Below are 21,861 nucleotides of genomic sequence, written 5' to 3'. Positions count from 1 at the left end.
GACCTGCAAAAGAGAGTAAAACATATCTCATTTAAAAAAAGATCACCGTTACCCAAGCTTAACCCTGCTAAGATGAGGAATACACAGAGAACACAATCTACTTTAAACAAACATACTTTGCATTTTGTGTCATTCTTACAAAAGCCTACTTTGGAACAGAATAAGAACAATTGCTGGTGATTCTGGAGCGTTAAAGGAATTCAAAATAACACACGGTAACAACGACAAAGCGGAGAGGGTGCGGCGTGTGTCCTCTGTCCAAGACGACGCATTTTAAATCGGCGTTCAGCGAGGCAGTGTCAACGCAGACATTACCGTCTCAAAAAAGGCACTCCTCGGAAGTTTGACTTCCACGCCGCCCCGAGAGCGCATCGACCGGACGACGATGTCGCCCCCCCGAGAGCATTCACGCGCACGACCGCTTCCCATCGTCGCTCTGAGACCCCCCCCCCCCTGCGCCACGCGCGCCCGACCCACCCGGGACCCCCCCGGGACCCCCCCCCCCCGAGACCCCCACGCCCCGCCCCGCCCAGCCCCGCACCCCCAACAAAAACAACAACAACTTTAAAAAAGGAACGAACTCGATTTTATACAGTATGAAAAAAAAAGTGTCTCGGTCGTTTTGCCGCCAACGACTTATACTCTTAAGCTCAAGAAATTGGCCTGCTAAGGAAACCCTATACAACAAAACAGATGAAGGCATGTGTAAAAAAAAGTCTCAACGAGAGGAAAGGAACGGCGATCAACAGACTCGTTCTAGGACACGGCTCTAGCGAGCGACCGGTGGGAGGGGGGGTCGGATAATCGCGTCGCGCCCGCGTCGCGCGGCCCATCCTCCGGCCGAGCCGTTGGGCCGCACCATCGTACGGACACACACGGAGCGACTGTCGCCGGGTGCACGCACGCACGCCCCCCCCCCTCCCCCCATCGTTTCCGAAGATCGCCTGACCCCCACCGTCAGCGGGGGGGGGTGGTGGGGGGAGGAGGGCGGGGAGGGTTGGGATGACGCTGCCAAACGCTCGGTGGAGCGAGCCGTGCCGGCCGCAATCCAAACGCACCGGGTCCGTCGCTTACATCGCCGGCTCCTCTTCCATGGGCTCCTCCACCGGCCTAGAGGGGGAGGAGGAGGTGGACACACGCGAGAGGAGAGGTTGGAATCGCGAGAGAAGGGGGGAGAATCGCGCGAGAGAGAGCGTTGGGAATCGCGAGAGGAGAGCGATTCTCGACGACGATGTTGCGCGTCGTTGATTGTGGCGACGACGCTCGTTCTTCTACGGCCGTGGTTCTCAAGCGGGGGGTGGGCGAGGTAGGGGGGGTACGTGGACCCCCACAAGGGGGGGTTACGTGGCAATGCCCCAACGGGGTACACGTGAGACGATTTATAAATGCGTGACGTGATATCATGCGCGAGAGTCGTTGGTGAATAATCACGTTGTACGAATCTGCCCATGTAAAATAACTACGGTAGAATTTTAATGCATATGGTAACCCAGGGTTTCCCAGAGTAAGCAGCGAGCGCGGACAAATTACATCACGCGTGCAGAGCGTCCGTTGAATTAATGTTTTTTATTCGCTTGCAGTTAGCACCTAGTTAGGGATCCCTCACAAAATGGACAATTGGTTCATATATTGACGTTCATTATTCATGCATGTATTTCTCAGAACCACGATGGGTCAGATCACGGTGTGTGGGGGGAGGGTGGGGGTAAACTCAGTGGAAACTAAATTCAACAACGGGGGGGGGTTTACAGGAGACAAAAATATGGGTTTGAGAGCCGTCAAGCTTCCCCTCTGGACAGGCCTCCAAATGCCAACAACAAACAAACATTGGGACCCACCACGCAGCCAAAACGTCCGGCGTTGTGAGAATATCATCGTAGTATCTGCACACCGCTGGCGGAAGGGACGCCCCCCGCCACCCCACTAGAGGGGGCTCTACAGGGTATTTGGTCTACTCTTCCACGCCGATCGGACGTCTTGAAAGAGGCTCTCGCGTCACCCACGTTTTTACCCCACCGCGCGCGCCGCCGCCACCACCGCACGTCTGGAACACACCTGCATCGGCAGGGCATCGTGACGTCGCATCGTGGCCGGGTCTCGTGGAATGAAGGAATGAAGGAATGAAGGAAGGCCTCAACGAACGGAAGGACTGAACGAACGCAAGGACAGCTCACCTCTTGTCGTCGGCGGCGGCGGTGTCGGCGGCCACCTGCGTGGCGTCCACGGAGAGGGAGGCCATGGCGGTCACAGTCTCCGTCTCCTCCTTCTCGTGCTTCTGCGCCTCCAGCAACGACAACCCCACCGTGGGCGCCAGCCTCTGCAGGCAGCGCCAGTACTTGCCTGTGTGCACGCAGCGCACAGACGCACGCATTGGCGCACGCACAGACGCGCCCACGTGCGCGTAGACACACACACGCGCAGACACACACAACACGGAGGAGACTGCGTCAGCGTGGCCAGAGGGGCTCTCGGAGCGAGTGCTGGCTCGAGCCGGGTCAGCCAGGTGTGCGCGCTGTGTCCATTACGAACTTCACACGGGGAGGTTGTGGGGGGGGGTTGGTGGATCAGTCAGACGCGGAGGCATTGGGGCGTGCGCGAGGCGCTCGCCACCGCCACCAGTGGTGGGCGACCTGCGTCCCGAGGAACCCCTCCTGGTGGTTACCTGGTCTAGGTGTCTAGTGGTAATGTGTGGGGGCGGTTGTGTGCGTGTGTGTTGGTGTGTGCGTGTGTATTGGTGCGTGTGTATTGGTGTGTTGGTGTGTGCTGGTGTGTGTGTTGGTGTGTGCGTGTGTGTTGGTGTGTGTGTGTTAGTGTGTGTATTGGTGTGTGTTGATGCGTGTTGGTGTGTATTGGTGTGTGTGTTGGTGTGTGCGTGTGTATTGGTCAGTGTGTGTTGGTGTGTGCGTGTGTGTTTGTCCGTGCGTGTGTATTGGTGTGCGTGTTGGTGTGTGCGTGTGTATTGGTGCGTGTGTATTGGTTGGTACGTGTGTATTGGTGCGTGTGTATTGGTTGGTGCGTGTGTATTGGTGCGTGTGTATTGGTTGGTGCGTGTGTATTGGTGCGTGTGTGTTGGTGCGTGTGTGTTGGTGCGTGTGTGTTGGTGCGTGTGTGTTGGTGCGTGTGTGTTGGTGCGTGTGTATTGGTGCGTGTGTATTGGTGTGTGCGTGTGTATTGGTGTGTACGTGTGTATTGGTGCGTGTGTGTTGGTGCGTGTGTGTTGGTGCGTGTGTATTGGTGTGTGCGTGTGTATTGGTGCATGTGCTGTGCCGGCCTTCATAAGCGCCACTCGCTAACAGCACTTGCCCCCAACAGTCTGTTAAGGCTACACGGGGGATCTTTGTCTTTGTGCGTGCAGGGGGAGTGTGGCTGGGTGCACTCACTCTGAATCTGGATGACGCGCTCGAGCGACGCCACGGCGTTCGGGTTCGGTCTCTTCTGAACGACCTCCTGGGACAGAGGCTCCATCTGTTCCACGCGCGCACCGGCACGGACGCTTACTTCACATCCGCACCTCCGCTTAGCACGCCTGGCTACGTACGGTGTGCGAATTGGAAGTTCCACGTACGTACATCAAAAACACATGACCGAGAACTAGGATAGACGAAAGTAAACAGCGGAGGCTACTAGCGCCAACGTGAGCGCAAGCAGGCACGACGCAGAGCAGCACCTTGACGCGTCTATGTACCTCTTCAGACGCTGTCTCCCCGACAGACCTGGTCTTCAACTGAGGACGGCTGCTTGCGTTGTGGCCGAAACGTCGTGAGAATTATTTTATTATATTATTTTATTATGTTTTATTTTTATTATTTTATTACTTCCCTTCTACGTGACTTTACCGAAAGAACCAAGAAGATGAATCCCTGCAGTCACGAAAGCTTTAAATCGAAAGTGTGTATGTACGTTAAACTTCTTTCACACCATACGTAGACCACCGTGCAGCGTGGTCATAGTCACCCGCTGTGATCAACACCGTTCCAACGGTGGTCTGATGTGAATACAGGCGAGGGTGAGTGCCACCCCCGCCACCACCCCACCCACCCCACCCACCGCCACCCCACCCCACCGGCTCGCACGAGCGGGGAGGTTACGACGCCTGCTCACCTCGCTGCCCAGCAGGCTGTAGACGCAGGCCTCGGACGCGTCGCAGATCGCCGTGAGGTCGTGCCCCCCCTCCAGCGACAGCACCACGCGGCCGCCCGCCAGCGTCATCAGCTGCTGCGTCAGATAGCCGAAGCCTGGAGGGGGTGGGCGGTGGGGGGGTGAGGAGTGGGTGGGTGAGGAGAGAGCGGCCGAGTGGTGAAATGGGCGGGAGGGACAAGTCCCCTCTTGCTGCATCTATCGAGCGTCTCCGGCAGTGTCCTTCACTCATTTTCAGAGGGGTGGGTTGGGGCGGGGGACACTTTCGCCGATAAGACATCGTCAGTAAGAGAACGGCGGAATTTGAAACGAATGGGGATTTGACAGATGATGATGGGGGTGTTTGTGTGTATTGTCGGGGGGGTGCACGTGAGAGGGCCGCACTAAAGGCTACCAGTGGCCGCCAGTGGCCCGCGGGCCTGGCAACGAAGAACACCGCTCGACGAGGTTGACCCCTCGCCGCTGGCTCTGGCGGGCGGCGCGTGGCGGCGACGCCGAACCTCAACGCCACTGCCGACGACTACGGAAATGGTGTCGATGAGCACCGATTGTAGCGGCATTGATCACAGCGGGTGATGATGACGAAGACGATCTGGCTGTTGACATCGTTGCTGCTGCTGATATTGCTTCTGCTGCTGCTGCCGATGATGATTCTACTGTTGTTTCAAATTATAACGATGTCCCCTGCTGCTGTTGTTGCTGAGGATTCTATGTCGTCTGATGTTGGCTGCTGCAACTGATGATGATGATGATGATATTGCTGCTGTTGCTGCTGATATTGCTTCTGTGGTTCCCGATAATGATACTACTGTTTCTATTTAAAGCTTTCGTGACTGCAGGGATTAATCTTCTTGGTTCTTTCGGTAAAGTCACGTAGAAGAGAAGTAATAATATAATAAAAATATTTTCTTTTATTATGTTTTATTTTTCTTATTTTATTATTTCCCTTCTACGTGACTTTACCGAAAGAACCAAGATGATACTGCTGTTGTTTCAAATTACAATGATGTCCCTGCTGCTGCTGATTCTACGTCATCTGATATTGGCTGCTGCAACTGATGATAATGATGATATTGCTGCTGCTGCTGCAGCTGCTTGTTGATTACCGACAAAAAACAATCACCACGCCAAGCGACGCGATAAGTAACGCGACGGACCGCGCCAACGGCAGGCGTCGCGTGCGAGCGTGGCACGTACATTTGGCGGTGACGTTGTACCCGCCGAGCGGCGCCGGGTGGCCCTCGACGGCGTCGAAGCCGGCGGACACGAGCACCACGTCCGGGGAGAACTCGTTCGCGATGGGCATGACCAGCGACCTGGGGGGGGGGGGGGCGCAACACATGACGCGACAGACAAACAACAAGCCACGCTTAGGGGGGGGTCACGGCCAGATTCAGTCGTTCAACAACAACTTACATCGTGGTGCTGGAGGTCGTGGGTTCGATCCCGACCCTGACACCTGCGGCTGTAGATTTGGAGTTTGCGTGTCTCTCTCTGATCATCATCATCATCATCACGGTGGCTAAGAGATGTTAACTACCTCGCCTGGTGTACAGGAGGTCGTGGGTTCGATCTCGTCCCTGACGCCTGCTGTATATTTGGAGTTTGCGTGTCTCTCTCCCTGTGGTCGCGTGGATTTTTCCCAGGTCCTCCGGATTTTCCCTCCACATTTAGAATCAACGTCACGCGTTTAGAGCACTTGGCTGCTGGTAAACATTTCAACATGACAATAAACCACTTCGTTGGGCTATCATTTGTGGCCAGGTCGCTTCTGAAAACGAGCTACACAGTACATTGCTAAGTGGGGGCCTTACCTGGTAAAATACAACTTATAGTTTAACCACCGTCCGATCATCGCAAGCGCCGTGCATAGTTGCCGTATGGGGGCGGTGCGGGGGCAGGGGGTGGTGCCCGAGACGGCCGCTGCGGGGGGCGAGCGTTACCTGAACGCCGCCAGGTAATCGGCGTCCCCCATGGGGGGGCTGAGGCCGCCCGTCCACGCGATGTTCACGTTGAAGCCCTCGCCCGCACCAACGCCCACCTGCGCAAGGGCACGGCCATGAGGTGGTCAGAGACCCCGGCAAGAGGGCGAGCGGTAGTGGTGGTGGCGCTAGTGGTGGTAGCAGCAACGGTGGTGGTGAGAGTGGTGGTGGCGGTAACGGTAGTAGCGGTGGTGGTGATGATCTTAACGACGACAAATAGCGACTCTTATTATCCACAGTAACTCTCTGACCTCTCTATTTGTGTACTATAGAGAAGGGCCATTGCCCGAAATGTTGTCTATTGTATCCTCTTGGGGCTATGTTTATGATGACTGTGTTGTGGGGTGAGTGTTATAAACGTCAGTGGTGAGTGTTTTAATCGTCAGTGGTGAGTGTTTTGAATTTCAGTGGTGAGTGCTTCAAATGTCAGTGTTGAGTGTTTTAATAGTCAGTGGTGAGTGTTTTAATCGTCAGTGGTAAGTGTTTTAATTTCAGTGGTGAGTGTTTTAAACGTCAGTGGTGAGTGTTTTAAACGTCAGTGGTGAGTGTTTTAATCGTCAGCGGTGAGTATTTTAATCGTCAGTGCTGAGTCTTTTGAATGCCAGTGGTGAGTGTTTTAATCGTCAGTGGTGAGTGTTTTAATCATCAGTGGGGCGAGTGTTTTGAACGCCCAAGCGGGCGAGCGTTGACGAGCGACAGCAGACGCGGTGGAGAGCCTTCGCACCTCGTCAGCGGCTCCGCTGCCGGGGAAGAAGTTGCCCTCGTCGTGCCGATGCAGGGAGATGTAGAGGACGCTGGGATCGCTGTAAAACGCTTGCTGCGTCCCGTTTCCGTGATGGACGTCCTGCGGGCACAAAACGGCGGCGAGCGTCACTCCCCTCGGCCGTCCCGTCCGCTATCCGGGTGCCCCGTTCGCGGCCGACCCGGCGAAACGCCTACGCGTCCGTCCGCAGACGAGGGTTGGCGCGGCGTGTTAAGAGTCTGCCTGGAGGAGGGGGGGCGGGGTGTCCTACGTTGGGCGGGCAAGGGTTTTGAATCGCAAGGCGCCCGCCCGGCAGAGTTCGGGGTGTGTGGGTGGCAGCCCGCGACGGTGGAGAATTCGGGACGACGTCGGTTGCCGGCAGGCGGTGAAGTGCGGGAAAGGTGACCCGAATAGCGTCCAGGTTGCTGCTAGGCTTGAACAGGCAAGTGACTTAGCAGCTTGCAGCTATAAAGAGAGGTTTACCGGATGTGGTGTGTAAATATTTTTCCGGGAATGCCGAACCGGACAGAACCGGCTGAAACTAAGGCCTGGTTATGCGGGGATCTTCGTGTCTATGTGTGAGTATGCATGCCTGTGTGCGAGTGAGTGTGCATGGCTGTGTGCGAGTGAGTGTGCATGCCTGTGTGCGAGTGAGTGCGCATGCCTGTGTGCGAGTGAGTGTGCATGGCTGTGTGCGAGTGAGTGTGCATGGCTGTGTGCGAGTGAGTGTGCATGCCTGTGTGAGAGTGAGTGTGCATGCCTGTGTGCGAGTGAGTGTGCATGCCTGTGTGCGAGTGAGTGTGCATGGCTGTGTGCGAGTGAGTGTGCATGCCTGTGTGCGAGTGAGTGTGCATGCCTGTGTGCGAGTGAGTGTGCATGCCTGTGTGAGAGTGAGTGTGCATGCCTGTGTGTGAGTGAGTGTGCATGCCTGTGTGAGAGTGAGTGTGCATGGCTGTGTGCGAGTGAGTGTGCATGCCTGTGTGCGAGTGTGTGTGCATGCCTGTGTGTGAGTGAGTGTGCATGGCTGTGTGAGAGTGAGTGTGCATGCCTGTGTGCGAGTGAGTGTGCATGGCTGTGTGCGAGTGAGTGTGCATGCCTGTGTGAGAGTGAGTGTGCATGCCTGTGTGCGAGTGAGTGTGCATGGCTGTGTGCGAGTGAGTGTGCATGCCTGTGTGCGAGTGAGTGTGCATGCCTGTGTGCGAGTGAGTGTGCATGCCTGTGTGCGAGTGAGTGTGCATGCCTGTGTGAGAGTGAGTGTGCATGCCTGTGTGCGAGTGAGTGTGCATGGCTGTGTGTGAGTGAGTGTGCATGGCTGTGTGCGAGTGAGTGTGCATGCCTGTGTGCGAGTGAGTGTGCATGCCTGTGTGTGAGTGAGTGTGCATGGCTGTGTGCGAGTGAGTGTGCATGCCTGTGTGCGAGTGAGTGTGCATGCCTGTGTGAGAGTGAGTGTGCATGCCTGTGTGCGAGTGAGTGTGCATGGCTGTGTGCGAGTGAGTGTGCATGCCTGTGTGCGAGTGAGTGTGCATGCCTGTGTGCGAGTGAGTGTGCATGCCTGTGTGCGAGTGAGTGTGCATGCCTGTGTGCGAGTGTGTGTGCATGCCTGTGTGCGAGTGAGTGTGCATGCCTGTGTGCGAGTGAGTGTGCATGCCTGTGTGCGAGTGAGTGTGCATGCCTGTGTGCGAGTGTGTGTGCATGCCTGTGTGCGAGTGAGTGTGCATGGCTGTGTGCGTATCAAGTGAGTGAGCGAGCCGGAATGGCTCATGCTGGATCTGTGCGCTGGAGCGGTGGCGCAGTGGTTAGCACACCGTGTTACAAACCCGGCAAACCAGAGTTTGAGTCCCGCTCACGGACAGCACCAGCGATGATTAGTTAAACCGGCTCTGGGCATCCTTCAAGTCGGCTCAGCAACTGAGCGTGGTGCTGGCCACCCCCCCTCCACGCTTCCCATGTGCCGCGCCGGCCTTCATAGGCGCCGCTCGCTAACGGAACTTCGCCCCAACAGTCCGTCGCAGGCTACACACGGGGGTGGAGATGGGGGGGGAACCTTTCTCTTTGGGAGCTGGATCGGCCGGTTGCCGAACTCACCCAGTCGACGATGAGCACCCTCTTCACGTTGAGCTTCTGCTGCAGCACGCGGGCGGCGATCGCCACCGAGTTGAAGAAACAGAATCCCCTGCGGAGGACAGAGCAGGCCGCGCGCGCGTCGCTCAGAATCGGAAAGCGCCGTCCAGACAGCAGGAGGGAATCCGCGATGGGCTGTCAAGGATCTTTAATCACAGATGTCCAGCCGGGGGCCGCGGGGTGAGAGCGTTACGACAACGAACAATACGAAAAACACGAAAGGAGTGCAAAGTATAGGACAGGTTAAGTAAATAACGAAAATGTTGTTATCTTATTTTCACCAGGTAACGCCCACTGAGCCATTAGATTATTTTTCGGGCGCGACCTGGCTATCACAAACGATAGCTCAACGAAGTGGCTTATCACGTGCAAATTTATAGCAGCTGCCAAATACCAGAGGTGGGACAAAGTCATTGTTATGCAAGTCCAAGTCGAGTCGCAAGTCATCAAATTCATGACTCGAGTCTGACTCGAGTCCAAGTCACATGACTCGAGTCCACATCTCATAGGTGGGACAAAGTCATTGTTATGCAAGTCCAAGTCGAGTCGCAAGTCATCAAATTCATGACTCGAGTCTGACTCGAGTCCAAGTCACATGACTCGAGTCCACATCTCATAGGTGGGACAAAGTCATTGTTATGCAAGTCCAAGTCGAGTCGCAAGTCATCAAATTCATGACTCGAGTCTGACTCGAGTCCAAGTCACATGACTCGAGTCCACACCTCTGCCAAATACTCTAAGAAATCTAAACGTCTAATTCTAGATTTGAAGTTTCCGTGACTGCAAGGATCCATACTCTTTGGTTCTTTCGATAAAGTCACGTAGATGAATAATTAAAATAATAATAAATAAAACTACCTTAAATCACGACGTTTCGGAGGCAACACAAGCTTCCGTCATCAAGTGGAACAGCCACAGCAAAATTATTCACTACATTAAACACCAAAAGCAGTTCTCCAGAAGCGTGTTTTCAATCTAGATGAAGATTTAAAAGTGCATAGTTCTCAGCGGCTTCCTAACATCGGTAAGAAGAGCGGTTCCAGGCGGCCGCGGGAGCGCTGCGCTACGCGGCGAACCGTCTTTGTCTGACGGGTTCTTCGCCGTCGACGTGACGCGCAAGAGAACCGGTCTGTCGGTCTTATTATTATTATTTGCTGCACAACACGAGGCGCCCACCCCCCACCCCCCTCGCTGTCCTTCCCTCTGGTACGCGAGGCGGGCAAAACGTGGGCGAGTGTCGGCGAGGGGCGTGATAATTACATGGCGATCGACTCCTCGGCATGGTGCCCGGGAGGCCTCACCACCGCGAACCCATTCTAAAAAAAGAACAACAACAACAAATGACGACGATGACGACGACAACAACGAACGCAGCAGCAGCAACCGATTAGAACTACGCGGAGCACTGGGGAACGTTTCGGCGGCGACAAACGCACAAACTGCGCTTTGAAACGTTGAATGTCGCCACACTCAAACGTACAGATTTCCACGCGGACTCGTGCACACACACACACAGAGAGAGTGAGCGAGCGAGCGAAAGATGGGGGGCAAGAGGTTTGTGAGGCCGCAACACCTGCTCGGTTCTGGGTTCTATGGCCAATTTCTCAGTAGTTTTGCACGTCGGAGGAAACGACAGACGCCGACTGACAGTGTGAACACACAGGCACTGACAGTATAACACAAAGATAAAGATCCCCTTGTATAGCCTTAACAGACTGTTGGGGCAAGTGCTGTTAGCGAGTAGCACTTATGAAGGCCGGCACGGCACACACACAAACCCAGATAGTGTAACACACACAAACTCTGACAGTGCAGAACACACACACACACCCTGAGAGTGTAACACACACGCACACACACACACACACTCTGACAGTGCAAAACACACACACACACAAAGAGACATACCTTGACAGTAGAACAAGCACACCCAGACAGCGTAACACACACACACAAACTCTGACAGTGTAACAAAGACAAAGATCCCCCATATAGCCTTAACAGACTGGAGGGGCAAGTGCTCTTAGCGAGCACCTTTGAAAGACGGAATGGTACACGAGGGGGTGGGTGACTAGCACCATGCCCGACCGCCTTTGTCTCCCCAGTGGCGATGTTTACATACTGCACAAGGTACTCATTTGAGGCTGAGTCGACCTAAGGGAGGCCCAGGACCGGTTCAGATAATCATCACTAGTGTCGGCCGTGAGCGGGAATCGAACCCAGGTCGCCTGGTTTGTAGCGCAGCTTAGCGCTAACCGCTACACTACCGCTCCCCACAGAGTAACACACACACACCCTGACAGCATAACACACACACACACACGAAGAGACACAGGCGATACTCGCTGGCACCTTGAGCTCCCCGGCCGCCACCTTGTACGCCAGCTCGGTGACGCAGCCGGCCGCCATGCGTGCCGCTCCCGACGAGTGCAGCTCGTTCCAGATGGTGTCACTGTCCACCTGGCACAGCCACAGCCACGCCCGCAAGGTCAACCACACGCCCGCCCGTGTGTCCGTTCGTGCGTCCACGCGCCCGTCCGTGTGTCCGTCCATCCATCCGTGTGTCCGTCTGTGCGTCCATCCGCCCGTTCGTGTATCCGTCCGTGTGTCCATCCATCCATCCGTGTGTCCGTCTGTGCATCCATCCACCCGTCCGTGCATCCATCCACCCGTCCGTGTGTCCATCCATCCATCCGTGTGTCCGTCTGTGCATCCATCCACCCGTCCGTGCATCCATCCACTCGTCCGTGTGTCCGTCCATCCATCCGTGTGACCGTCTGTGCGTCCAACCGCCCGTTCGTGCGCGAGTCCGTCCGTGCGTCCGTCCCGGCCGCGCTGACGATTCACGACGACGGCGGGCCCCATTGCCGCTCGTGGGAAATCCGATCCCGGGTGACAATTTCGTTTGTTTTTTGGGTTCAAAAAATCTCAAAGCTCGCTTGGCAAAACAGCTGTTTACATTAACGGGGTCCCCCGCCCGGTTCCACACGAGCATCCACTCCATCCGCTCATCATCCTCTCTGGGATCGATAAAATGAGTACAATTTCAGGAGAGGTTATTTCAACAATCGCCGTAGAGAGAAGACGGCCTTCGCCATGGGAATGTGGAATTTCCGTGGCCGCCAGAAAAACATTGCCGGCCTCCGCCCCCCCCTGGCGTTTCCTCGACTAGAGAGCTCTTGCTTGACTAGAGCTCCCTCCAGTGGAGGCTCTTCTGCCCACAAATAGCGGCGTGAGTGGAGCGTTTCTCAGCGCTGCGCTTTCACCTTTGCCTCCGACTATAAAAGGACGACGCGCATACTAAACTGTTTACGAAACTTTGTTTTATTCGACCAGGTAGGGCCCACTGAGCCATGTAGCTCTCTTTCAGAAGCAACCTGGCTGCAAACGAAGCGGCTTGTCATCTTCAACTTTGAACGCGCGATGTCGATTCAAAATGTGTAGGGAAAAACCGGAGGACCCGGAGAAAAATCCACACGACCTCGAGATCAGAGAGAGAGAGAACACACAAACTCCAAATATACAGCAGGCAGTGTCAGGGTCAGGATAGAACCCACGACCTCCTGTATACCAGGCGAGGTGGCGAACCCTCAGGGGGCGCGGGTGTGTGGCACGCGGTGGTGTGGCCAGCGGTGGTGTGGCACGCGGTGGTGTGGCATGCGGTGGTGTGGCCAGCGGTGGTGTGGCACGCGGTGGTGTGGCACGCGGTGGTGTGGCCAGCGGTGGTGTGGCACGCGGTGGTGTGGCATGCGGTGGTGTGGCATGCGGTGGTGTGGCCAGCGGTGGTGTGGCACGCGGTGGTGTGGCCAGCGGTGGTGTGGCCAGCGGTGGTGTGGCATGCGGTGGTGTGGCATGCGGTGGTGTGGCATGCGGTGGTGTGGCACGCGGTGGTGTGGCACGCGGTGGTGTGGCACGCGGTGGTGTGGCATGCGGTGGTGTGGCATGCGGTGGTGTGGCACGCGGTGGTGTGGCACGCGGTGGTGTGGCATGCGGTGGTGTGGCCAGCGGTGGTGTGGCACGCGGTGGTGTGGCATGCGGTGGTGTGGCCAGCGGTGGTGTGGCACGCAGTGGTGTGGCCAGCGGTGGTGTGGCACGCGGTGGTGTGGCATGCGGTGGTGTGGCCAGCGGTGGTGTGGCCAGCGGTGGTGTGGCATGCGGTGGTGTGGCATGCGGTGGTGTGCGGTGCCCACGAGCGGTACTCACCCCCAGGCCGCCACACGGCAGCATCACCAGGACCTTCTGAGGCAGGGATCCTGCACGGCACAAAGCAGCGGACAATACGGTCAGCGAGTCCGCGTGGAGATCTGCCGGACGGAAGAGCAAAGATCGGAGAGCGGGCAGTCCAACCCGTTCTAGATTTGAAGCTTTCGTGACTGCAAGGATTCATACTCTTAGTTTTTTCGGTAAAGTCACGTAGGTAAAAAAATGAAATGAAAATTAATAAAAAATAAAATAATAAAAATCACGACCTTTCGGAGGCAACACAAGTCTCCGTCATCAGGTGGGACCGTCACAGCCAGATTTGCTGCGTCATTTGATTTTAATTTCATTTTTTACCTACGTGACTTTACCGAAAGAACTAAAGAGTATATAGTTCAACCCGTGACACGGCTGGACTGTCCGTGTCACGTGGCCTCAAAGTGCAACTGGGCTGGCATAATCGCTGCGGTGACGACACCGCCATGCTGTTGTTATTGTTGTTGTGAACACAACAGGAGACTAAGGGAAAAAGGAATTGATTCTGGAGGCAGGGAGGCTCGGTGGTCTTGCAGCGAGAAGGCCCCTAGTTCGATTCCCGACTCAGTTGCCCCTTCTTCTTGGTTCTTTCGGCAAAGTCACGTAGAAGGGAAATAATAAAATAATAAAAATAAAACATAAAATACAATTCTCACGAAGTTTCGGCCACAACGCAAGCAGCCGTCCTCAGGTGAAGAACAGGGCTGTCGGAAAGACATCGTCTGAATGAACACCACCAGGCTTGTTGCCCCTTGCCGTGTGGAGTTCTCCCCCCCTGTTCTGCAGGGGTTTCCTCTGGCTATTCTGGTATCCTTCCCCCGTATCTCTGATTAGCAAGGTTGGCGATGTACGATGCAAAAGAAGTTCAACCACACGTACAAACTAGGCCTCTAAATACTTGGCAGCCCTCGCAATTCGACTGCCACAAATCGAGGTTGCGTTTCAATTTAGATTAAATCTTTTCCCAATGTTCTCGCGTGTTGATGTAGCGGCCCCTGGCGGCAGTTAAGGGGGTTATTGAAAAGAATCGCTTCCCGTGCACACGGTTGTGGGAAAACATCGTGCGCGAAAGAATCGATCGGTGGCGAGATGTTAACTATATTCTTAGGTTTTTTCGGTAAAGTCACGTAGGTAAAACATTAAAATTAATAAAAGTAAAATAAAATAAAAATCACGACGTTTCGGAGGCAACACAAGCGTCCGTCTTCAGGTGGAACCGTCACAGCCACGACAGCTGTATCAAGTATTTACTTGATACAGCTGTCGTTTTACCTACGTGACTTTACCGAAAAAACCTAAGAATATGAATCCTTGCAGTCACGAAAGCTTTCAAATCTAGAAGAGATGTTAACTATCTCGCCTGGTATACAGGAGGTCGTGGGTTCGATCGCGACCCTAACGCCTGCTGTATATTTGGCGTTTGCGTGTCTCTCTCGCTGTGGCCGCGTGGATTTTCCCCCAGGATTCTGCCTCTGCGTTTAGAATCGACACGTGCGTTTAGAGTGCAATGGCTGCAATAAATTTGAACGTGACGATAATCCACTTAGTTGAGCTATCATTTGCGATGGCCAGGCCGCTTCTGAAAAAGAGCTACATAGCTTAGTGGACCTTATCTTGGCAAAATATTTTTTTAAAATAGTTTTAGTTTATGGGTACCATCTTCTTGGTTCTTTCGGTAAAGTCACGTAGAAGGGAAATAATAAAATAATAAAAATAAAACATAATAAAATACCTGAGGACGGCTGCTTGCGTTGTGGCCGAAACGTCGTGAGAATTATTTAATGTTTTATTTTAATTATTTTATTATTTCCCTTCTACGTGACTTTACCGAAAGAACCAAGAAGATGAATCCCTGCAGTCACGAAAGCTTTAAATCGAAATTCATGGGTACCGTGCATCTTCTTGGGCTCGATCTTGGGGGGGTTGAAGAGGCTGGTGCCGTAGAGGAGTGCGTGCTGCTCCGAGTGGACCGTGCGGATCTCCTCGGGCGTCGCCTTGCGGGGCCTCACGCGCTGCAACGGCACCCGCAGCGGTCAATGCCAGCAGTCGGCGCCGGCAGCGGCGGTCAGCACCAGCGGTGGACAGTGCCGGCAGTGGCGGTCAGCACCAGCGGCGGTCAGCACCAGCGGCGGTCAGCACCAGTGGCGGTCAGCCCCAGTGGCGGTCAGCGCCGACGGCGGTCAACGCCGGAAGCGGCCGTCAACGTCAGCAGCGGTGCCAGTCAACGCAAGTGGTGATCAACACCAGCAGCAGTCAGCGCCAGCGGCAGTCAGCGCCCTTATACTGCTAGACCCGCTCGATGGTGCTTTGTAGCATGGGGCTAGCTGGATTGCTAGATCTACTTGCGACAAGGAGCGGGCGGCGATTGCGCCCAGTCGTTTTTGTAATAATTTTCAGAAGAAATTAATGTGAGATGCCGGTATTCGTTTTTTTGTTAACACAATGCGCTCTCTCAAGCTCCGTCAGCCGTGACGTCGCAAAAGCAACAACTGGGAACAACACCCGGTCACGAGAAACCCCTGCGAGCGACGCCTGCGCCCGGCGAAGCGGCCGAGCGGTAAGCGCACGCGCGAGCGCTCACCTCGCACTTGTTGACGAGGCCGGTCTCCTGCAGGCGTGACCAGATGCTCTGGATGCGCCCGGCGTGTTCGGGGTGGTTGGTGTTGTTGCCGCACGTGCACTGGTGCTTCTGCATCAGCGTGTCGTACACCAGGCCTGGCGCGAGCAACGGGGGGGAAGAAGGGGGGGTGGGGAATGCACCACCGCCGCCGCCACCGGTTAGACGGTGAGGACCGAGGCACTCACTCGGTTAGGCCGAGACGGGGGTGGGGGCACCACAGTGGCGAGATGTGGAGATATTTCCACGTGATAAGCCACATCGTTGAGCTATAATTTGTGGCCAGGGCACTTCTGAAAAATAGCTATATGGCTCAGTGTGCCTCACCTGGTAAAATAAACATAGTTTCCTTGCAGTTTAGTTCATAAATGGTTCATAGCTTCAGTTACCAAAATATGACCGATCCTTGTTGTCGAGAAACAATTCAGCAGTTCATTGAGAGGGCGTCAACCGCGGGGGAGAAAGGAGCGACACGGTACGCACGCACGCACACGTACGCCTGGACTCACTGGCCATACGCACGGACGCACGCACGGACGTACCGGTGGTGAAGCGGTGCTTGACGGGCGCTTCGGGCGGCGGTGCCGGCAAGGGGAAGTTAGCGGAGGCCGGGGATGACTGCGCTCGCGACAGCGGCCGGTGCCCGGGCGCGTGGGCGCACGCGGGCATCCCCGCCGCGTGGTACATGCGCAGCTGGTGCAGCTGCTGCTGCTCCAGCACCAGCGACTGCTGCGGGTGCGGGGGGGGCAGGCCGATGAGGGTGGCGTGCTGCGGGGGGTGGGGTGGAGAGGGGGTGGGCGGGGAAGACAACGTGGGAATAAGTGTCGGCGGCCGCACAGCACGGGAGTCGCAGTCCCGCCAGCGATTTCTTCGTCACGATTTTGAATCGTGATCCGATTTAAAAGTCACATCTGTAATATCTCTCACACGTTCCATTCGTCATCACCACTGCTTCAGGGTGAGATCACGTGTGGCGGCGCGTAGCCAGCGGGGGCCCACGGCAGAGGTCGCAAACGGGTTTTGATTCCTTACCCGTACCCGTACCCGGCCGCACCAGGGTTGCAAACGGGTACCCGTACCCATACCCGCCGTACCCGTACCCTACCCGTACCCGGCCGGGTACGGGTAGGGTACGGGTATCGGGTACCCGATTGCGACCTCTGGGATGAAGCCATGTTGCAGGTGCGGGTGGGTTGATTCTAGGAACTTGAATTGTGAGAAGAGACAAGACTTTGGGAAATGAGTGACAAACGGTTACTTACCAGTGACTCACGGTCTACCCGTACCCGTACCCGGCCGCACCAGGGTCGCAAACGGGTACCCGTACCCGGCCGGGTAGCCGGGTATCGGGTAGGGTACGGGTATCGGGTACCCGGTTGCGACCTCTGGCCCACGGACCGCCGCTCGGGGAAACCGAAGCCTACGCGGAGCACCGCTGTCATTAGTTGGGACGGGGTCATGTGGGTTTGACTGCGGGGTCACGTGGAACAAGTTCAACATACACACACACACACACACCAGGTCATGATCTTTCCACTGCTTGATAAATAGGCCGAAGCTAAGTGTCTGAGGTTTAGCTGGGCGAGAAGAGACCAGGTCAGTCTCAAGAGTGGGTGATCGTAACTCTTCTAAGATCGAGCCCATGCACTGTACCACTTGTGCCAGGCTAAGTGCACTCTAAGGCCACATGAAGTGTCCAACGTCCGTTGGCAGGAGGTCACGGGATAGACCCAGGTGCCATGGTTTGACCGAATGAGATGACTGGCAAGATGCACCACCTGTGCCCTCCACTGTGCCAACTCGCTGCGTTTTAGCCGCCCGGCGCTCCACTCGTTGATGCGAACGTCGCTCCTCCGCCCTCCGTTGTTGTTGGGAGGGCGACTGCCTCCAACTGCCCAGTAGCAACGTCCTTCACGAGCCTCCTCCACAGAGGCTGATCTTCACACCGCCGATACCATTCAAACAAACTCACCTGCTGCAAGAGTGCCGCGTGGAACTGCCGCTGCTGCTGCTGCTGCCGCTGCTGCTGCTCGCTGAACCCGCCGAGGGGCGAGCCCTCGCGCACCTCGTCGTCCTCGTCCTCCTCGTCGTCGTCATCGTCGCTGTCCGCGGGCTCCCGCTTGACGCGGACCTCGTCGGCGACGGCCGCCCCCCCCTCCTCCTCCTGCATCATGGCCTGCTGCTCGCGCAGCTCCTCCTCCGTCTCCTCGGGGTGCGCCTCGTGCTGACGCACCGGCTCGCCCGCCTTCGACAGCAGCAGCTGCGACGGGGGTAGTGGCGGGCGCGGTGAGATCGAATGCAGCAGCGCGTGAACTAAACCGTTTCAACTATTTTTGATTTGATGCTTTCGTTAATGCAGGAATCCATACTCTTTTGTTCTTTCGGTAAAGTCACGTAGGTAGAAAAAATAATTGATCACGACGTTTCGATCGCAACGCAAGCAATTTTCATCCGGCGAAACGTCATGATCTATTATTTTTTCTACCTACGTGACTTTACCGAAGGAACCAAAGAGTATTTTAACTAATAACAATTTTTCCTATTTTACCAGGTGTAAGGCCTCACTGAGCTGTGTAGCTCTTTTTCAGAAGCGACCTGGCCATCACAAGTGATAGCTCAACAAAGTGGCTTATCATCGTCAAGTAGAAATTTATAGCAGCCAAATACTCTAAACGCGTGATGTTGATTCTAAATGTGGAGGGAAAAACCGGTCTACCCGGAGAAAAATCCACGCAACCACAGTCAGAGGGACATGCAAATTCTAAATATACAACAGGTGTCAGGGTCGGAATCGAACCCACGACCTCCTGCATACCAGGTGAAGAAGATCACATCTCACTACAGTGGCACCATAGCCGGGGGCCCCGCAGACCGCTGCTTGGGAAACCAAGGCCTACGCGCAGCAGCGCTGTCATTGGCCGGGACGGGGTCACGTGGCTTTGACTGTGGGGTCACGTGAGTTTGATTGAGGGGTCACGTGAGTTTGACTGTTGGTCACGTGGGTTTGACTGCAGGGGTCACGCGGGTTTGACTGCAGGGGTCACGTGAGTTTGACTGCAGGGGTCACGTGGGTTTGACTACGAGGTCACCTGGCTTTGACGCCATGGTCATGTGGGTTTGAAGGCGGTTTCGCGGCCCACTGCCAATGCCGCTGCTGTGGGTCCTGCGCCACCGCTTCACCCACGCTCCCTACATTACCGCCACTGCTCCGCAGGGGGCAGCCATGGGAGGGGCCACGGGGGGTCTACAAGTAGGGAACTATGGGGGGTGGGACTATGGGAGGGGTCATAGGGGTGGGCGATGGGGAGAGCCACAGGGAGGCGGTGGGGAGCCACGGTTGGTGTGCAGTCGCTGGCTCTCTCTCTTTTTTTTACGATCAGTGGAAACAAGAAGATGCTCGGTGTATTCGGCACTTTGCTTCGTTCATCATTTCGTAATTTTTTTTTTAACTTAGCTTTATGTAAAACCCCCACCTCTTGCTCACTCCCTAGCTCACTCTCTCGCTCACTCTCTCGCTCACTCTCTCGGTCACTCTCTCTCTCGCTCTCTCACGTTCTGCACGCAGCCCTTCTTGCAGTCTCTCTCTATCTCCCCCCACCTGGCTGAGGTGCAGCTGCTTCTGCTTCTCCTGGAACTGCTTGTGCTGCTGCTGCAGCACGAGCTGCTGCAGGGCCTGGGGGCTCTGCGGCAGCGGCGCCGACTGCGTGCGCCCCAGCGGCTGGTGCCGCCCCATCTTGGCGGGCGTGCGGCGCAGCGTGGGCGAGCCGCCCAGCGCCAGCGGCGACTGCGGGTGGGGCGTCACGCCGCCGAGACCTGCGGCGGGGCGGGCGCAAGAGACGGGGATCACGGACGGGCGGGCGGACCAAGACGACGGATAGACGGGCACGCGGGGTGTGAGAGAAGAAATGGGCCAACGGATAAACGGGCAGGCGGACGGACAGGGAGGGAGACGGATGGATAGATGGGTAAAGATAATGGAGGGACCAAGAGTCGAATGGGAAGACATACACAAATGCATGGACGAATAGGCAAATGGACAGTCGGATGTACAACCAGATCGACAGCCAGACTGACAGATGGATAGAAAGATAAACGGACAGACGAACAGATATATGGAACAAGAGACGGACACATGCAGAAGGATGGACAGATGAGACAAATGAACAGACACAGACAGACATCTAGAGACACACAGATGGATGGACATATGAACTGATGGTTAGACATACGCATGCACACAAGGAAGACAAAGTGGCCATGTACCTGCTATGTTAAATCCATGTGTGTGTGTGCGGTACAGCTGGTGGCGCTTGGTGTGTGTGTGTGTGTGTGCAGTACAGCTGGTGGCGCTTGGTGTGTGTGTGCGGTACAGCTGGTGGCGCTTGGTGTGTGTGTGCGGTACAGGTGGTGGTGCTTGGTCTGTGTGGTATAGGTGGTGGCGCTTGGTATGTGTGTGTGTGTGTGCAGTACAGCTGGTGGCGCTTGGTGTGTGTGTGCGGTACAGCTGGTGGCGCTTGGTGTGTGTGTGCGGTACAGGTGGTGGTGCTTGGTCTGTGTGGTATAGGTGGTGGCGCTTGGTATGTGTGTGTGTGTGTATGCGGTGCAGGTGGTGGCGCTTGGTGTGTGCGGTACAGGTGGTGGCGCTTGGCCTGTGTGTGTGTGTGTGGTACAGGTGGTGGCGCTTGGTGTGTGTGGTATAGGTGGTGGCGCTTGGTATGTGTGTGTGTGTGTATGCGGTGCAGGTGGTGGCGCTTGGTGTGTGCGGTACAGGTGGTGGCGCTTGGCCTGTGTGTGTGTGTGCGGTACAGGTGGTGGCGCTTGGTGTGTGTGGTATAGGTGGTGGCGCTTGGTATGTGTGTGTGTGTGCGGTACAGGTGGTGGCGCTTGGCCTGTGTGTGTGTGTGTGGTACAGGTGGTGGCGCTTGGTGTGTGTGGTATAGGTGGTGGCGCTTGGTATGTGTGTGCGGTACAGGTGGTGGTGCTTGGCCTGTGTGTGTGTGTGTGCGGTACAGGTGGTGGTGCTTGGTGTGTGTGCGGTACAGGTGGTGGTGCTTGGTGTGTGTGCGGTACAGGTGGTGGCGCTTGGCCTGTGTGTGGTATATGTGGTGGCGCTTGGTGTGTGTGGTATAGGTGGTGGTGCTTGGTGTGTGTGTGTGAGGTACAGGTGGTGGCGCTTGGCCTGTGTGTGTGTGTGTGGTACAGGTGGTGGCATTTGGTGTGTGTGGTATAGGTGGTGGCGCTTGGTATGTGTGTGTGTGAGGTACAGGTGGTGGCACTTCACCTGCGTGTGCGTGCGTGTGCGTGTGCACGTGTGTGCGTGCGCGCTACGGACCGGCGAGGCGCGCCTGCTCCAGCAGGAGGATCTGCTGCTGCAGGGTGGCAGCACCCGCGTTGCCGTCGTGGCGCGGCAGGAAGGGGACGCTGCCCACGAACTGAGCGCCGGCGGCGCCACCGCGCATGCCCAGCACGGCGTGCCGCTCCGCCTCGTGCTGCGCTGCCAGGCTCCCCACCATCTGCCAGGGTCAGAGAGTTGGGGTCGAGGGTTAAGAAGAAAAAAATACGAGTTTTTGTCTTACCAGGCAAGGCCCCACTGAGTTGTGTAGCTCTTGTTCAGAAGTGACCTGGCCATCACAAATGATGGCTCACCGAAGTGGCTTTTCATCGTGCGGAAATTTATAGCAGCCAAATACCCTAAAGGCATGATTCTAAATGTGTGGGGAAAAAACGGAAGACCCGGGGGAAAATCCACGCCACCACGGGGAGAACATGCGATTTGCAAACATTCGGGTCGCGATGGAACCCACGACCTCCTGCATACCAGGTGAGGGAGATAACATCTCGTTACCATGGTGCCGGACCCCCTTAAGGGGTTAAGGGGGTTCGTGGTCGAGCAATCGCAGGCACAGGAAAGAGGAAATTGGGGGGGTAGGTAAGTAGGTAGATGAGTAGGGAGGTGAGTAGGTAGGTGAGTGAAGAGACGGAGGAATGCTGGAGAGTCATCTTCTTCTTTTCGAACGGCTGCTGTA

General features: G+C 55.9%; 1 protein-coding gene across 8 annotated transcripts in view; it reads right to left on the bottom strand.

The window, feature by feature from the left end:
• Positions 1-547: 547 nt before the first annotated feature.
• LOC144951377 (histone deacetylase 4-like) overlaps positions 548-21,861 on the bottom strand; it is a 262,255-nt gene continuing 240,941 nt past the window's right edge. For all 8 annotated transcript variants that reach the window (XM_078881609.1, XM_078881610.1, XM_078881611.1 and 5 more), the window contains 17 exons: positions 21,168-21,348; positions 19,434-19,648; positions 17,808-18,095; positions 16,378-16,603; positions 15,800-15,933; positions 15,110-15,230; positions 13,186-13,235; positions 11,335-11,442; positions 10,243-10,298; positions 8,947-9,034; positions 6,844-6,963; positions 6,081-6,178; positions 5,335-5,453; positions 4,102-4,235; positions 3,381-3,465; positions 2,175-2,340; positions 548-1,110 (listed from right to left, as the gene is read on the bottom strand). In XM_078881609.1, the coding sequence (XP_078737735.1) occupies positions 1,071-1,110; positions 2,175-2,340; positions 3,381-3,465; positions 4,102-4,235; positions 5,335-5,453; positions 6,081-6,178; positions 6,844-6,963; positions 8,947-9,034; positions 10,243-10,298; positions 11,335-11,442; positions 13,186-13,235; positions 15,110-15,230; positions 15,800-15,933; positions 16,378-16,603; positions 17,808-18,095; positions 19,434-19,648; positions 21,168-21,348 (2,229 nt within the window). In that variant the 3' untranslated portion in view covers positions 548-1,070. The remainder of the gene's footprint in view (positions 1,111-2,174; positions 2,341-3,380; positions 3,466-4,101; positions 4,236-5,334; positions 5,454-6,080; positions 6,179-6,843; positions 6,964-8,946; positions 9,035-10,242; positions 10,299-11,334; positions 11,443-13,185; positions 13,236-15,109; positions 15,231-15,799; positions 15,934-16,377; positions 16,604-17,807; positions 18,096-19,433; positions 19,649-21,167; positions 21,349-21,861) is intronic.

This window comes from Lampetra fluviatilis, chromosome 62 (assembly GCF_964198595.1).
Source record: "Lampetra fluviatilis chromosome 62, kcLamFluv1.1, whole genome shotgun sequence".
In the NCBI taxonomy this organism is placed as follows: domain Eukaryota; kingdom Metazoa; phylum Chordata; class Hyperoartia; order Petromyzontiformes; family Petromyzontidae; genus Lampetra; species Lampetra fluviatilis.
Note: the sequence above shows the minus strand (reverse complement) of the source record. Positions and strands in the feature narration are given on the sequence as shown.